At 42.5% G+C, this 18,259-nt stretch overlaps 1 protein-coding gene across 2 annotated transcripts in view; it reads left to right on the top strand.

Moving 5' to 3' along the window:
* Window positions 1–642: 642 nt before the first annotated feature.
* Window positions 643–18,259, top strand: part of adcy8 (adenylate cyclase 8 (brain)) — a 75,245-nt gene continuing 57,628 nt past the window's right edge. Inside the window, exon 1 of one of the 2 annotated variants that reach the window (XM_067475014.1) lies at window positions 643–2,852. In XM_067475014.1, the coding sequence (XP_067331115.1) occupies window positions 1,944–2,852 (909 nt within the window). In that variant the 5' untranslated portion in view covers window positions 643–1,943. The remainder of the gene's footprint in view (window positions 2,853–18,259) is intronic. The other variant, XM_067475015.1, reaches the window with a different exon arrangement.

Consider the following 18,259-nt stretch of genomic DNA (forward strand, 5'->3'; position numbering starts at 1 on the left):
TATATTCTGCACAAAGTTTGGAATATGTTTGATGTGGAATGAAGAGACGTGTCTCCCAGTGGAGCGCTGTGTCTGGCTGGTGTGTTTTTAATTGTTTTGGGACAACAAGGGAGGACTATAGCCTGGACTGACAAGCTAATCCGGGCTGCAGGCCGACAGAGACCGAACCTAGAGGAAACTGATCGTTGGTGTTAGCGTCTGAATGATGACCGTGGAAAATGGGGTCAATTTCGAAAATGACAAGAATAACGATTTAGTTCCTGCAGCCAAATTGACGCCTACATTACCCATGATGCTCGCTGCTCCGCAGTTCACTTCTGGCGTTTTGGGGCCTAAAGCTGAGATGAAGAGAAGACGTAAAAGCTCCACATCCTCAGATTTTTTTAAAAAAACTTTCCACACGTGTGCCCTTCATGACTGAGGACATTTAGCGAACTTCACATGCGGGCCAGTGCTGCCATGTGGCTGGAAGGACACTGTTGTCTAAAGTCTATTTCACGTGTTTCCTCCACGTAAGACCAAGACAAACAAATCAGTGTGCGCTGTAACAACACGGAGAGAGAAGACCAAATAGACCAATGGGGGAAAGATAAAAAAAAAAGGGGGGGGGGGGGTCATATGAAAATGATGCAGACAAAGGGAGGATCAGGAGAAAGTCCGAGGTAAACAGAGGATGAAGGAGGAGAAGAAGACGAGCGTGGGATGAGAGACCGTTAAGAGCGGGAGCGCAGAGGTGACGTCAAAGCGGAGCCCAGCTGACTCCGCCAGCCTCGCGCTGTCTGCAAATCTACTCCACGAGGCCGCTGTTGCTGCACGCGCTACAAAACACCGAGGAGGAAGAGGAGGCGCAGAAGAAAAAGAAGAAGGGGTAAAGCGGAGGACTCACGCGGAGGAGGAGGAGGAACTGGAGGAGGAGAGGGAGCCTCCATTCTCATCCACACGCGCAGCACGAGGACATACAGGACACTGGTTGTTTTGGACCCCCCTCCATGAAGACGGGCCGCTGTCCCTCAGAGAAAAGCGAGTCGGATTGTGCGGCGGGGGAGCGGGGGGGGGGGAGAGACGCTGTGTCTTGTGGCGCCGCTCCTCGCCGCCTCCCTCCACACACCCCCTTTCCCCCACCCGCAACCCAGGTGTTGCGTCCAAGCGCGAGCCCCTCGTGTTGATGGGGAGGCACAAGAAGGAGGGTTGATCAGCGCCGAGGAGCTCGCGCACTCGACACTGATCCTGCTCGTGGAGCTCGAGCAACAACAAGTTGACTAATTGCATTTCCCTCTGGCTCGAGACCACAACGTTTTGAAGGAAGCGGATTGTGTTCACGGATTTATCCCGTTTTGGAGCCTTTTCTCTCGGTTTTTGACGTTAGCAGATTCGCCTGTTTGTGGCATATGCGCCGGACGTTACAGACAAAGGGGATTAAGGTGATGAATGTGTGTTTTTGGTTTAGGAAAAGAATAGCAAAGTAAGCGGATCCAGCTGTTCCAACGACGCACGAGCCATTTGGGGTTAAAATTCAAAGCTCCCAATTTCTGCTGTCTCTGGGAGCTTCTCCCTGACACCGCTTGCACCTCGATCCGACACCCTGATGGGTGGTGTGGCGGTTGGTGCAGGGTGGCTCGTGGATAAGCTGCCCGGTGTTTTTTAGCCCTTAGCGCGGAGACGCTGTGCCTGATGGTGATGATGGCACGCGGTTAATAATCTGGGAAATCTTTTTCCAGTGGATTCATGGGCTGTTTCTTCAGTGGGATCGTTCGCGTGACAATGACCTCCATTCGCGCTTTACCCCGTGCCATGCCCGCCGCAACCCGACAGAAATGCACGCGTCCCCGTTTCGATGCGCACGAAAGGACGTCGTCTCTCCGAACCCGCTGAATTAATTTACAACAGGCGTAGCTGACGGGAGAAGAAGACAGCGACGGCACCAGCAACAAGCTGCGGCAGTGATGGAACTGTCTGAGGTCCGGTGCTCCAGCGCGAGCGAGGAGCTGTACACCATCAACAAGACGCCGAGCAGCAGCAACAACAGCAACAGCAGCGGCAGCGCGCGACCCAAACGGCTGCTGTGGCAGAACGCGGTGAGGCACATCACCGAGCAGCGGTTCATCCACGAGCAGGGCGGGGGAGGTGGAGGAGGAGTGAAGGGCATCGGACCGGACGAGCCCTACGACCCAAGCCAGGGCGCGCGGAAGCACTCCGCGGGGCGGACGTCGGTGGGAGACCGGCACAACAACGGTGGGACTAAAGTGTTCCCGGAGCGCGCCAGCAGTGACCTGGGTTTCCTGCAGATCGACTGCGCTCCGAGCAACTCCGACTTCTTCTCAAACTGGGGTTACACGTACCGGGGCGTCATCTTCCCCACGCTGCGGAACGCCTTCAAGTCCCGCGACCTGGAGCGGCTCTATCAGCGTTACTTTCTGGGCCAGAGGCGCAAGTCGGTGGTGGTGATGAACATCTTGGACGTGGTGACTAAGCTCACCCTGCTGGTGCTGCACCTCACGCTGGCCTCTTCACCCATGGACCCGATCAAAGGGACGCTCCTGGGCTTCTTCACGGGCATCGAGGTCGTCATTTGTGCCTTAGTGGTGGTGCGGAAGGACACCACGTCGCACAGCTACCTGCAGTACAGCGGCGTGGTCACCTGGGTGGCTATGGCCACGCAGATCCTGGCGGCCGGGCTGGGCTACGGGCTTCTGGGTGACGGGGTGGGATACGTGCTGTTCACCCTGTTCGCCACCTACAGCATGCTGCCGCTGCCGCTCACCTGGGCCATCCTGGCCGGCCTGTTCACCTCGGGGCTCCACATCCTGGTCCAGCTGCTCATCTCCCAGAATGCACAGCTCTCTACCAACCAGGTAAGCTGTCACCTGTTCTCCGTCCTTATCCCCCAGCTCACCTCCCTTCCACTTATCCGTCACTGTCACTGCATTCCCTGCTTCTCTCATCCCAGTCTTCATCTTCCTCTACTCTCTTCTTCATTACCGACCTCTGCTCTCACCCACTCTTCTTCTCCTCTTTTCCATACTCTTTCCTCTCCTCCCAGCTGCCAGATGAAAAGCTGGAATGCTTTGCTGAGAGAGGTGGCTGCATTGCAATGTTGATCTATTCTTTGAGCTTCTTCCAAACATCTAAAACTGGGTGTTGGCTTATTCTCTGCTCGGATTTACGTTTCCCTGTCAGCTAAACTACACACCAGTGTGTTAAATGTGTAGGAGCATTTGTAAATATGCTCTGCCTCCCCCGTTAGTTTGTCGCTCTGTGTCAGTGGCTGTAAAATGTATTGATCATAGTTTTTAAAATATACTGAGGCGGTTTTAATGGGACAGAAAGCTGGCCTGACTGGGGGCTGAGGTTTCAGCACCAGGAGCTGTCCAACCGTACACAGCGCACTAAAAGGCACAACAGCTCCAAGCAGGTCCAGCGCCCTCTACTGGTGATGAGTGCAAGCCCAAATATCTGCTTTCCCTCATGTTTGTCTTTAGCCTGTCATTTACATAAATCTGCATACTTGTTTTAAGCTGTACTGTATACAGTGCTATGTTTAAATTGTGAAAATACAAACTGATTTTAATTTTTAATTCGAGGGTTTTTAAATCCACATTAGCCAAAAAAAAAAAAAAAAGTCCCCAAAACACCAAGAATTGTCTACATCGGTCAAATCCAAATGCAAATGGGAAATTCAGTGCTGGAGCTAACAACAAAACACTTGCGCACAAACATGCTTTACACCCTGACTCAATTTATTCCAGGTGCTGTAAGTGATTAGTGTTTGATTACTTATCTGTGTCGGTCATGAAGTTCGGAAGAGAGTAATACACCTGCTGGGAATTCTCCAGAATGTGAAGGTGATTGTGCCGCGTTATTAAATTCTAGACCCGGAGTTTTATAAATTGACAAAAATCTTTTGTTTTTATTTTATTTTTGCAGTGTATTTCCATTTTACTTCACTCTTCACCGGTTTAGTTGGATGTAGTTTGGAAAATTAAGCCATAGGAAAAAAAAAACCCACCTTCCCCACAGTTTGCGTGTCATCTCCTACGTTGTGCTGTACTTGCAGACAACTGGCCTGTGTTTTGCTGAAATTATATCCTAGTGATAAGTCCACAAGAAATGGACATTAGGAAGTGTCTCCTTTTGTTTTGCTCTTGTGACTATTATTTTGAAACGCTTGTAAAAGAACTAGAATGCAGTTAATAACAAAATTGTGCATCAGTCAGAGGCGTCTGTTTCATTTTAATTTTTGTAACATCACTTATCTCTGTCTGATGATTTTATGTGGACAGGGGCAAATGTTTGAGCAGCATTTTTAAGAATTTGTTCCACTCGCATGCTCGAGATGTGTTATTCCAATTCTTCCAGTTAACTGTGTCACTCTGTAGCAGTGCTGCGGAGGAAGCATTGCATCATAATAAAGCAAAATTATTCAATTTGTGAAAACCAGAACTGACTGACAATGCTCTCAGATGTGTTTTGCCTTCAGCTTTTATTTTCTGAAGATGAGTGCCTAATGTTTTCAAGTGCAGGGCATATCCCATTTCAAGATTAAGCTCTTAACACCAACATTAAACTCTTCACATCAGCACTAAGTGCTGAAATATGTTTCCCTGTCAGCGGTCTCATTTTTTTGCCACGTCTCCAATTTTCTCAGAGTGACTGTAATGTTAAAAAAGAGACTACATGTCAGGCACCTCGAGGATAATTTATAGCACACTTTGCATCATTGCACTCAGGGCAACTACACTATAGCAACCTCATCTTCTAGAATTCACTTTATATACAACTAACAGAAGCGGCATTCAATTTTTGAATCGTGGATTATTTTCAGCGCACTTGTTGACACAGTTTAGAACCGTGCATGTTCTGACGTGCAGGTAGCTCCAAAAATACTTTGTGCTGCAGCCTAAATGCTGCACAAACCGATGAGCAGAGATAAACAGCCTCGTCCATCTACCGATGTCACAGTGAATCCCATCATGCTGCATTTTGTGCTCTCAGCTCTTGCAGCTGACCGTCTGATTGGTGGTAGGTCTGTAGCCAGCTGTACATGTGATGCAGTTAACTGTACGCTGCCCTCTGTGTCTCTTGTTGTTTGGCTTGCGGAGGACTTCCCAGCTTGGCCTTGTGTGGTTCAGCTGTGTCGCTCCGCTCGCAGCAACCGATCCAGCGAGTGTCTCGTACGAAAGGTCAGAGGTCGAGGGTTATAGAGTGGCCGCCGTTAGCTGCATTGAGAGTTCTGGTGTTTTGCTTTCGGTTGATTGCATTGTGTTATGACTCTTGCAGATCAATAAAACCTCTATCTGATTCAACACTACAGTGATTCTCACTCCATAAAAGCTTTTCCATTTCCTTCTCTAAACACTGTGGCTGATTCTTCTGCGGTTTCCGTTAGAGAAAACGGAGCTGTGAGACCTGCCATGTCTGAAATGAGAAAATCTCTAGTTCAATGCACAACCAACAAAACGCAGCAAAACTGCAATAGTAAAGACATGTGTGCAGAGAACACTTGGATCAGAATCTTCTAAAATCTCAGAAGAGCTTCACAACCGGTGATAATTCTTGTTCAAATACTTGACGCGTCACAAAAATACACTAACGCTATGAAGCCTGTGTAAAAAGATCTAGTGACCATTGACTTAGTGATTTGTGAGTCACAACACACAAGACTTGGTCACATAGTTTTTCAGCTTTACGCCACATTCCGCTGTCTTCGTAAAAGGATTGGGTCTGGTTGGTGCTAGTCTGTCTCAATCGGTCAGAAAAGTGTTGGCCGTTAAAAATTCTCAAGGTTTTTTTTTAAACAGGTTTAATATTTATGACTAACCTCAGCGATCAATGATGGGACAACTGCACAAGCCCTACAGCAACCGAGGCTTTACTTAGACTTATCTTCATTTAATATTACCTTAATTTTCCCCCTAGGCTCTCCTTCCCACTCTGCATCGTACCACTTTTTTTCATCTTTTGTTTTTATATGCACAACATGTATTGTTGTTGAAGGGCGAGAGTTCCTGTTTCTCTACATATTTGTTAGCTGTAGAAATCTGGGCTGTGTCTATCTCCAGACCTTCCAGTCATTCCTGACCGGTCTGTGGCCTACAGTTTACTCAGTCATCAGGTGTGTGCTGCTGCTAGACTGTCGAAGAGCGAAAATCTCCGGTAGCTGGTGGAAACAGTCTTGTGTGTGTGAACTGTCTAGTGTCTGAAAGTCTTAGCCGGACATCAGGTGTGTCCCCAGCTTTAGGCAGGACGACAAAAACAGTTGGCCTAACCTAATCCTGATGTTCTTAGGGCTTATTGTGTCTAAAACTAAGATTGAGTTTTTCCATTAGAGGCAATATAGTGCATGATAGGAAGCTACTGAACCTACAGAAGCTAGAAAGTTGTCTAATGAACCGTGATTACAGGCTGATAACAGATAAGAGCCAGAGAATTGGTGTTATAACTTTCCGATAGGGTGGAAACTTTGTAGGGAACTTTCCGTACACAAGCTCCACAGGTGACAACTGACACGTGGTTGTGGAGCATGGAGCACATTTGTCAATATTTACTGAAATTGTATAAGCTAACTTATTACTCAAGTCCATTAATTAGCTTCCACTGCGATATGTTTTAGCTTGTGTTGCATTAGCTCACTGGAATCTCTGTGCGTGGGAGGGATTATTTTGGCATTGCGTGTTGGTATTATTTGACCTGAAAACGCTCTGAGATCCGAGCTTTACGTGTTCTGTCTTAATTCGCCTGTAGTGACATGCGAGCAGGGTTGTAAAAATGAGGACATGCAGCTGGATGGACCCAGTGCTGCAGGCAGGATTAGGGCAGCTGATACTTCACTCCTGGGGATGGGAAGATGTCAATACAGTATATAATGTGTAGAAAGTGTTACAGATAAAAGTATTTCAGACTTGTTTATGAAGGTTTTAATTTGACGGTATGACCGCTTGAGATTGAGGAGCAGATCATTTAATTAGTAATGGCGCCTTGTTCAGATAGAGAGCAGTATTTTTTCATAAAATCACGTCCACATTCAGACTCTCAAGGTCAAACAGAAGTGAGGTAATTTTGTTTGTGTCGAAATGTGTTTTTGACACATGCTTTAAGACTGAATGAAGTCCTCTTTCCCGTGGACCATTTTTACATATTGGCACAGGTGACTTTCGACTGGGCCAAACATTTCTTTGAACGAATAAAAAGCTCAAAGATGGACATTTCCCCCCTCTGATTGTCAACTCTCCATCCCTCCTGTTACTTCCGTGTGTAGAATGTCCTCCTCTGTTTAATCCTTCACGACCCGTTTGCAGACTCCTCTCCCTTGTCGCTCCCCCATCTCTGGTCTTCCTGTCAGACTCCAAATAGCCTCCATTGATCCAGCTCCGTCTCTTTAGAGCCGCTCAGGGCCCCTGTTGGCCCCACATCCTTTATCTTTGGCCCATCCAGAGCTTTGATATTGACCGCTGCGTCTCCTTTAAAACCTCCACACCAATACGATCATATCGATTGTCTGCTCGCTTTTTATTTCCCCCAAAAAGACTCCAAATAGAACTTATTCTGCTTTTGTATTGATGGCTGCCTTCTTGCAGAAGTCTTTATTATTATTTTTTACTATGAGTTAAATGAACAGAGGCACCAGGAAACAACAGATTAAATTAGTCTGGGCGATGGAGATGTGGGTATGATAAAGTGTTGTGGAGCGTTTTTGTGACGCTGAGCTGTATCTTTTTCCCTTTTGTCACATGCACCCTCCCTTCAAGGTCGAACTCAGCTTATGGGGAGAGGCGGCTGCACGATAGACGAGCAGAGAGAGACAAAAGGCCAAAGAGAATATATAAGTGTATTTTCAATCTTTGTTTACCATGCGCTGAGAAATTCTTTTGTTTCAGATTCGCTGTTTTGCTCCGCAGCCAGACTCACTACCAATTTTAACAACGTCTACTTCATCTTTCGGCTTTCATTTACGTGTTAGATTTCAGGGGTTATGCAACGCAGCGCTGATTGGGTTTATCTGTGACTGATTCTGTTTTTAAAAACAGCGCCTCTGGCTGATCACGACCCTGCTGATTTAAACGAACCATTTTCTAGAATTTCTACAAAAACACAAAACACCTAAACAGCAGCAGCAACAGCATTTGGTTTGGGGGACTTTTTCTGCCAGCTGCACCTGGGAATAAATCAGAGGTTTTATCCACTAATTATATGTTAGGGTGTGTTTGTGTGTCTTTGTGTGTGTGTGTGTGTGTGTGTGGCAGTGGTGGCTCATGGAAGCTTTTTACTCCACTAAAAACAACTTAACACCTGGCTGGTTTAAATCAGGTCTAATCTGATCAGCTGAGCCATGACTAGAAAAATAACCACAAATTAGTCAAATAACTGATGTTACTGAATGTAGGTCTTTGTTGCAACCAACCTCTTTCGCTCATCTTAACCCTTGAGATGTTATTAACCAAACTTTAAGCAAGGATATTGCACAGGCTGTAAGGCTAAGAACTAACAGGCTTTTTCCGAGTTTTCAGAGCTTTGATTTCCCAGCTCTCCTGCTTTTCAACTAAATTGGACAAGAGGTCTGTAATGAAAATCGATCGCTTACATTATCACATAATCCGGAGCCTTCACATCATGATCAAATGTTGCATAAAGTTATTTTAAAATTACAGAAAGAGTAAAAGAAAAAAATCCCTTATTCACATATTATTTTGTGCACATCCAGCTAATAAATGTATTAAAAAAACTATAGGTAAAATATTGAAACCTCTTAGCTTAAGTCAAGTTAAGATGGGAAGATTATAGGATAAGATGTTATAATTGTTCTATAACAAAAGGAAACCTTCACTTTTTAAAAAATTAAATAACATAGCGAGCTGGATTATCTGTGCTCTGTTGGTCACTTCGCCTTGAAAATGTTCTTGTGTAAAAATGAAGCTCATTTGTCAGTTGGCCCACATCGGTACAGCCTCTGGAAAGCTCGCCTTTTTTTTGTTTAGTTGCTCGGCTAACTGCAGGATTGTGGCCCAGGGTTGCCGGAACCTACCAAAGAACACTTCATCATCAAGCAACAAGACATAGGAGAATAAAGCAATGAAAGAGCAGCGACAGGCTACAGATTAACCAACGTAAAGCTGTGTGGTGGTGAGGTTAGAACATGAATGTTAGAAAAGCGCTTATCAGTAACGGGAACTCTGGTTACCATGGTTACCAAACAGTTCTGATAGGATCTGCTCATTGGCAAGTGTTTTTAATCCGGCCCCCGATGCACAGTGCTCAAAAACCTGTAAATGCTTAAAAGTCTCGAATTAAAGTTAAGCTCCAAAGTCTCTTAATGATTAATAAGCTGTTTTATAGTTTTTTATACAATAGTACACAAATGTTTGATTCCTGTAAACGAGTGTCTGTTGTGGACAAAAGGTGTTTTGGATGTGGTGCGGAAAATTAGGATATGGGGAATCGCTGATCCCTGCAGCCTGTTCCCACTTGTTACTAGGCAGAATTTGTGCTTCCTAAAAACCAAAACACTATGACAATGACAAGCAGCCATGTTGGTTCTTGCATAGCATCGGTTACCTGAAGTCAGGGTCACCTCTAAGGTGCGGTTGTCATTCCGGCGATATCTTGCTTTGCTGCATCTTCCTGCAGCTTTTTCTTTCCTGAGCATCTTCAGACTGATTCAGCTCAATGAAAAATCATTTTTTACGGTTGAGGGGAGATGGGCCAGCGAGGCACAAAGGGGTGAATCAGTCTCTCAATCCTTTATCTCTTCTTCAACACCCCTCCCCCCTTCTATCTTTCACCCCCCTCCTCCTCCTCCAGCTCACTGGTTTCATGCGGTTGATCTCAGGCAATCTTGCTGTTACCAGACACTGCACTCAGCCGCTTTTAATGTTTAATGAAGGATCAGGGCCACGAGCCGCAGCTTTTTGAGCTTTTAATGGCTGAGTTTCCTGTGACTTTTTTATTTTATTTATTTATTTAGCTCTGTGACCTTCCTGGCATTTCAAAAAATTACTTCAGACGGCAAAGCTTTTACCGTCATTCGTTCTCACTGTTCTGGCAAGTATGAACCTCAAATCAGGGCAGAAGATAAACATGTTTTTTTTGTCCAATTTACAAATAAGTGAACGTTGTAACAACTTCACCATCCAGACATGTTGTTGTTGTTTTTTAAAGCTGCTTCTGATTGTTAAGTTAGGAGCCAACATGGAGAAGAGTGTGATTTATTAAAATTTTGAAATATTGTAAAAACCTTCATCAAATATAGCAATGATTTGTTTGGCGTGTCATACTCGACTTCACTAAACATTTATTGTATCTAGAAAAATTTAAGCTATTATGTCTGTTAACTTTAGAGAGAACCAGACCTTTGTGACTGGTTTACACAGATTTTTTCGAGCTTTTATTAATATATTCACAAGACATTTTGAAGTCTTCGGATCTGTTTTTAATTAATAGAAACTGAAAATTCACTCCATCGCTTTCAGTGTTTATTTAAAAGCGTTTCATATTATTCATAGGGAAACATGCTTAAGTCACAGTACTGCAATTTACTCAGTGATAAAACATTTCCAATTTCTCATCAGTGTGTTTTAAGAGCTAATAAATCGAATGTCATTCATTAATCAAACACTATCTGCAGACATTTCACAATAAAAGCCCTTGCTCTCATCCTGAAACTAAATCAACATAAGTTTAAACTGAATTACAGAAATTATAAAACGAATTGTGTAAAAACATTTGGACAGTTTTATAGTCTAAGAGTTAATGTTACAGAGAAACAAATAATATAAATAAAGAAATAAAACGCTGTGGGTGAATGAAATCAGTGTCTATCTAGCTCATTCCATTCTAAACTTCACTGAGCAGATTCTGGTCTTGGTCATTTGTCATTGGGTTTATTCCTCCAGCCTCATGCACGTTGAGACCAAATGGTGCATTCTGTCTGGGAGAGGCACAGCCCATGAGTCTGGGCTTTAAAACAATAAAAAGACATTCCCTCCCTTCTCTGCTGTCTGCTCTGGGTTGTTAAAGCGTTTTGTGTTGGGTTTTAGTGCCAGAACGGTGTCCTGACCTGATAAATCACAACGTGTGCAGTTTTACAGCACAGCCCGTTCGCTCCAGGGAATATGGAAGGCATTTTTCACCTTCCTCATTTCTTTACTGCTTTGTACCAACACCAACAGGTCTTGAAATCTAAATTTCCTGATATGTATACAGATTTATTCCAGTTGTGATTAGGAAGTGGTGACTGATGTCCAAACGTTTGTTTTTGCCAAATGCTGACTCAACACTTTTTCCTCTCCTCCTTCTCTGATATTATGGGTCGAGCAGCCCGACATTAATCTCAATAAAAGCCTCTCTTTGTATCTCTTTCACTGAACTGCTGACAGAACCTTATTACTGACCATTTAACTGCTGCTGATAATATACGATGGGTAACTGCTCTGATGTGAACTTTTGTGCATAAATCAAACCAGGAGCTGATCTGTGTGAGAACGCTAAAAAAATACCCCTGGGTCATGTACTGAGTAAACAAGAGAAAAAAGACAGGAAGTTGTTCACCTAATGTCAACACTTTTGCAAAGCCATTAAAAGAAAACAAAAAAACTTTTATTATAATTATTTACTTGTTAGTACAACCCAATCTCTCATGTACTTTAGTTTTAGTACTTTAGAACTTGTGCCTACCATCTGACAAGTCTGCAAAATGTTGATCCTGAATGTCACATTATTCTGTGTAATATGTGGGTTTTTTTTACAGTAGTTTTGTAGCAAATCTCAGTTTCTCGTTGTAGTTTTTGTCCACCCACCTTATTTCCCCCTGTAACTCCTGTGCAGGAAAGGATTATTGCACTTTTTGAACTGGAAAAAAAATGTTCCCTCAAATTTAGTAGTATATGAACATCATTTTCGGATGTTGCATCAGCTTTGGCCGAATCCTGCTATAGATTGGAGTCTTAAAATCTAATTAACGTGATCTTAAGTCTAAACTCTCTGGAAGCCAAAGAGGAGCTGCCAGAACTGAAGTTAGGATGTCTAATCCTCATAATGAGCAAATACTTAAGACAAAAAAAACAGCCGTATTGATTGTCTGCTTCATCTTTATTCACCTTCCTCCTCGTCTGTATTGTTATTCCCCTTATTAGCTTCTCAGTGTCCCCTCCAGTGTAGCTCGAGGTTTTGTTGGCACCTAATGGGTGAGGGGTATTGATTATCTCACACTAATCAGCTCTTTCTTAATGATCAGTGTGGTGACAGGTCTGAACCTATAACTTCCCCCACGGGGCCTCTTAAGGTCAAACAAACAATTGAGTAAATTGTGTGATTGTGGATCAATTTTAACTGGGATCGTGAAATTATTGGCACATGTTCAGCATCTTAGCCTCACTTCAGTATCCATCCATCTGCACTGTCCCAGGAAGATTCACTAACCCTTTAATATACAGTCATGAAGGGATTTCTGAACGGGCCTCAACCCAAACCAAAGCCCTGATACACCAGGGCTCCGTCTAACAGCTACTTTTGAATTTATGCATTTAAGACTCACATAAACCCTAAACAAGTGCGTATTTAATCAGTTAACCCAGATCACGGAATGTTTAAACTAGCTTTCAATCTGTCTTTGAGTTCTTTCGACTGCTGTATACAATACAAGACATATACATACATTACTAAGAATCTTACAGTATCAAGTGCTTTCACCACATTTTGTTACAATTTATTGATGCCAAACCTCTTATAAAGGCTTTTATTATCTTGTGTACTCAGAGTGCCTTTGATATGCCCTAAAGACTTTTTAATAATGAACACATTTGGCTCCAATTTATGTTATATTTGAAGCAAATCTAGGATCAAAAGGATGTTGAAGAGAAAAATGAAGGGTGGAAATAACCTTTTGCAGACAAAAGCATGATTTTTTTTCGAGCGTCATGACATTTTTATTATTTTTGGGGACCTGCTCTTGCCATAACCTAAACAAAACACATAATAAACATAAATTTGACTTTCCTGTGTAATCATTGCACAAAGTGGGTCTGATATGCAAAATGTGTCCCGTCTGAGTTTGAGAACATATTGCAGGAGGTTTTAAGCTCAGAGTGAGGGTGATTTTCAGCTTATTCTTCACATCGAGGATGATTTCAGAAAGGATTACCTCCCAATGGTAATCTGTTCGTAACGCCGGGCGGTGGCCAGCAGGGCTCGTCGCGCTCCTCTAGGGTCAGCGTTTAATGAGATTACTGTTGGATTACTGTTATCTGTATGAAATGTGGAAAAACATCAGGTACCCAGAAAAATGAACAAACAGCCACTGTATTCAGCAGACAAGGGGGAAATCTAGTCAAAACATTCTGGTTACGAGTTGTCAAGCATTTCCCCTGTCAGATTGTTCCTTTTTGACTCTATACATGAGGGCTAGACTATTATTTATGTTTGTGGACTTTCTTTTTATAGACATTTAAATGCATGATGAAGACCAACATCTGTGAATACATTTTCTTGTTTGTCGAGCAAAGCTAAAATTTTTGGCTCCAGTACCTGTACAACTTGGTAACAAATGAATTGAGGTGTCTTTGAATATGGTGAAGGATGACCCACCTGACCACACCACTTTTTCACACTCTGTAGACCCAACACATTCTCATCCCACAACATCAGATACTGACACTTCCTAAGGCTTCACGTATCATATTGATGCCACATGTCTGGCATTAGCATTCGACGCTCCAGGAGTGTCACCATTTGATGCCAAAGGAATATAGATGCACGGAAAAATTGCATTAGGGTTAAGAAAAAGAAACTTAAGGGTTAAGTTACAAGATAAATTGCATCAAAAACAAAACACAACATTAATCAGAGAATTAGCCAAGAGGCCCATGGTAACGCTGGAGGAGCTGCAGAGATTCGCAGCTCAGGTGGTGAATCTGTCCACAGGACAACTGTTAGTATTACTCTATAATATTAGAGAGGCAAGAAGAAGCCATTGTTGCAAGAAAGCCATAAGAGGGACAAGCCATGTGGGGAAGCCTTGTGGGGACAAGCCATGTGGGGAAGCCTTGTGGGGACAAGCCATGTGGGGGACACAGCAAATGTGGAAAAAGGTGCTCTGGCCGGATGAGACCAAAATTGATCTTTTTGGCCCAAATACAAAACGTTATCTGTGGCTAAAACCTAACACATCACCCTGAACACACCATGATTTTCTTCAGCAGGGACAGGGAAGCTGCTCAGAGTTGATGGGAAGATGGATGCAGCCAAATACAGTCTGCCACCTCTTCCAACCCCGTTTACTATTGTTGTTCCCCTGGATCTAAAAGCAGACGTCACCTCACCTGAAACACTGGTCAGCTGACCACTGACTGAAGTGCCTGCTGTCTGTGTCCCGAAAATTGACCCTCTCTCAAAGTCACTCGCACAGCATTGTCTTTTGTCACAGAGCATGATTGGATGTTAATTGTTCAATTGTGCCACGCAGAGCACCTGTGGGGAAGCATCTGCAATTGTTTGGTTGCTCCACTCATTAATTCAGGCTTTTCCTTCAATTTGTCATCCGTCTGTGACCTATTGAATTGCAAACTAAATCATTTACATTTCTACATTTCATGTAATATACAATAATGCTGACATGTCACTTACTGTAAATGCTTTTTTCAACTCCATTGTTTTTATATGGCTTTCAAGAAGATGTTTGCAAATACATTTCTGTTGCAAGCAGTCATTTGTTGAGGTTCATTAAAACATTAGCTTCTCTTTATTGTAGAAGTAGTGCGTTATCAGCACAGTCTGAACAGTTGGATTGCGGGGCTCACCGTGAATTTGCCTCTGGGCTGTGTGCAGGTCGACACTCTGCTATTACACAACAACAAATATCGGTCATGTGTGATAAGATTCTGGCAGTGGGAAATCCATTACCTTTTGGGAAGCGTTTGAGTCAATACAAGCAGTGGCGTCGACACAGCCAAATGCTTAGTAACCTCTAAGGCTAAGAGACTAATGGACCTTTTTTTTTAAGACTGTGACGAGTTTAATATTGTTAAATGAAAATACATTTTAGGGGACACTGTTAATTATAGACATCCAAATATATTTTTCTTCCTGGCTGTTTAATCAACAGGAGTTTTATGTGGGGCTCTGGTAGGAGCTGTCTAAATAAAATAATAATTTTCCAGCAGGGTGATGCTACATTAGTCTGACAATAGGGCTAAATTGACATTTTGTTGTGAGTATATTTTTCCGCTTGATATTGATATAATACTATCTCTAAACATATCGGAGTTTGTATTGGTGTAATGAAGGCTGTTAATTTGTTTAGTGTATTTCATTTCTTAGGTTAGCTAAAAAAACCTTCCTATTGGGCTTTTAGATGATTTCTGGTACTGTTAGTGGTGTATATATAAATTGTAATTTCCAGTATTGTATTTTAAAACGCGTCAGCAAGAACGAAAAATGAGATTATCATTTTGCTGGAAGCATAAATTGGGCACGATGTTTCTGATGGCTGAAGGCTTTAGATTTACACAGCCAGCAGATGCAGAACAAGTGGAATTGTGAGTGTGTCTGTGTGTTTGTGTCCTTTTAGCTCTGAATCGCTCTCCACCAACTAGCTGCTAAGTGCTCCACAGCCCTCACCCGCTAACATCTAACTATGTTTTAGCTGCTAAGCAGCTAGTTTACAATCACAGCTGGAATAATGAAAACACTTCCTCCTGGGCCAGACAGTAAATGTGCTGACAAGCCAAAGCGATGAGCTGAACGAGGCTAACAACCTCTGCAGACATTGGATTTGCGTCCCCTATTCTAGCGCCGTGTCAGCACAAAGTGGACTGTAGAGCTCGTGCTCCTCCGGCTTGTAGCTGCTTGTTTTCTACTGTGTATGTTGAGTGTCTCCTGAGAGGAGCCGTCTTCAATGGCTACAGTATCACAAACCATTTCTTCTCTTCCTCAGGCTGTTGTGCTAAAGCTGCTACCTGTCCTCAGGGATCTGTTGCGCTGACACATTAGGGAATAACCCTCAGGTTGCCTTTCAAGAATAAACACAACTGCCCACCCTGAAAAAAATGTTTCATTTAAACTGGCATTTTCTTGTTAAGGGACATTCTATATGGTTCCTTATTGCATTTTAAAAAGTTCTAATTGTAATTTATTTGTTACGTGTGAGTTTTTCAAAGATCCACTGTTACTTACACGTCAGGTTAGTTAGACATTATATGTCAGTTTTTTAATTTACCATAACTAGTCTACAACTAAATAACATTCCTTTCATTTCATTTGCAGTGCTGTTAAATTGTATTGGGGTTTATAAAAGGCTTATTTTTATTAGAACTGTAACATTTAGTCAGTGAATAGAAAATTAATTGACATTCAATTCAATTTAATCAAATTATTTTAGTATTTGAATAAGATTTCTTTGATTTTAGGTTTAAAATATGATTATTTCCTTTTTTGTTTAGTTATAAAAATAAGTGTTTGCTGGACTCTTCTACATTCTTAGAGCTCAAATTACAACACGTTGTAGTTTAGCAATTTGTTTTATTTATTTTCTAAAGCTGTTAAAATCACAGCAGGACATTGTTTAGTCCAGTGGTTATAGCTTCAATATTTAGCAGGAAAAAGAACCTTTGGGTGCATGTTGGCATAAGATCCAGGGGCAACATGTCTAAAGTGCAGCACTGGTTTCTCTGTATTTATGAATGGATGATGTTCCAGGTCAACGTGTGTTTAGAATGTAATAATTTATTATTGTCCATGGAATCAAAAGTGGTAAAGGGCATTAAACATACACAGTGATCACTTCACAAGTCTGACTTTGACACTACAACTTTGTCGTTAGGTTTTCTGGAAATAACACATGCAAGCAGACCTTCTAGCCTCACAGCTAGAAAGTCACCAGTTTGAATCCTCAGCCAACTGCAGCCTTTCTGTGTAGAGTTTACATGTCCAAAAACATGCATGTTACGTTAACTGGTAACTCCAAATTTCCCCAAAGTGTAAATGTGTAAAAGTCTGTCTGCCTGACATAGACTGGTGACGTGTTCAGGGTGGACCCTGCGTCTAGCCCAATTACAGACAATGGATGAATGGATATCAAATGCATATTTTGCGTATTAATATTAATGTTGCAAGAAATCCAGTTGTGGTTACTGTCCCTACAAAATGTATTTCTAGGTTGGTTAGGAAGTAGTAGTTAGTCAGGTATTTTTTACAAACTGATCACATTTGATAACTAAAGCATCCATCTTTATTATTTATTAGAAAATGGATTGTGCATATGCATTACAAAATGTGCCATGTTGACACCAGAGTTCACCAGTTCACATCCTGGCTGCTTATCAAGTCAAGGGGGTTTGTTTTAATCCAGACCACAAATGTTTTTTTTAATCTTAACAAAGTCCATTTTCATTCAATAAAAAAATCATACATGCAGCCATGCTGAATGACATATTTAGCATTATAGGAACGAAAACATGTTTGGATGTTCTAGCTGTTCTTTGGTTAAACTGCACTTTCACACCTTTCCTTTATCATGTCAGCATTTAGCGTGGTGGAATATAATAAAATCATAAATAGATTATTTAATACATAAAAACCCCATCCAGTGAAAAGAACTAAACAGATGCTCACTATTTCTGAGCTCACATATAGTGTAATGCCATGTGCAGTGTGCAGACAGGGTTGAGTAAGGATTACATGAGCCATATCCATATATAAGCTGCGGACAGTTGTTGATAAACCCGGATCTATTGAGATGGAACAGAGCAATACTATGTGTCTGAGTCGGCTGCATGCATCTGGATGCTTTCTGCTTCTTGTCCTGGTTTCGGAGAGGGAAAAAAACAAGATGTTACATCCATAAAGTGACATTAAAGAGACGAGCATGCTGCTGAGCTGCAGGCTGAGCTGTGGGGAAATGTCAAGATCACATGCTCAGGAGAAGCCTCGCCAAAGGCCACAACAGGGGGAAGCACACGAATGTTGGCTCCTCTGCTGGATGTAGAGAGGGTTTGTCAGAGGTCAGAAATCGCTGTGTTGGTGGCTCCTATAAAAGCACAGCTCTGGAAATGTAAGCACTGCACTGTATACGGACTTTTAAATTTAATGTAGGAGAACAGAATTATTATCAGCAAAATAGTATACAGTGAGTAACAAAATGAGTAGTTATTATGCAGAATGGCCATAAACAGATAATACATCAGCTGCAGTGACCCACACGATGTGAAAAGTCAATCCATGACTTTGCATTGTGTTCTTCTGGTAACACACTCAGAACATATTGCTACACTTT

This window comes from Channa argus, chromosome 14 (assembly GCF_033026475.1).
Source record: "Channa argus isolate prfri chromosome 14, Channa argus male v1.0, whole genome shotgun sequence".
NCBI classification, from domain to species: domain Eukaryota; kingdom Metazoa; phylum Chordata; class Actinopteri; order Anabantiformes; family Channidae; genus Channa; species Channa argus.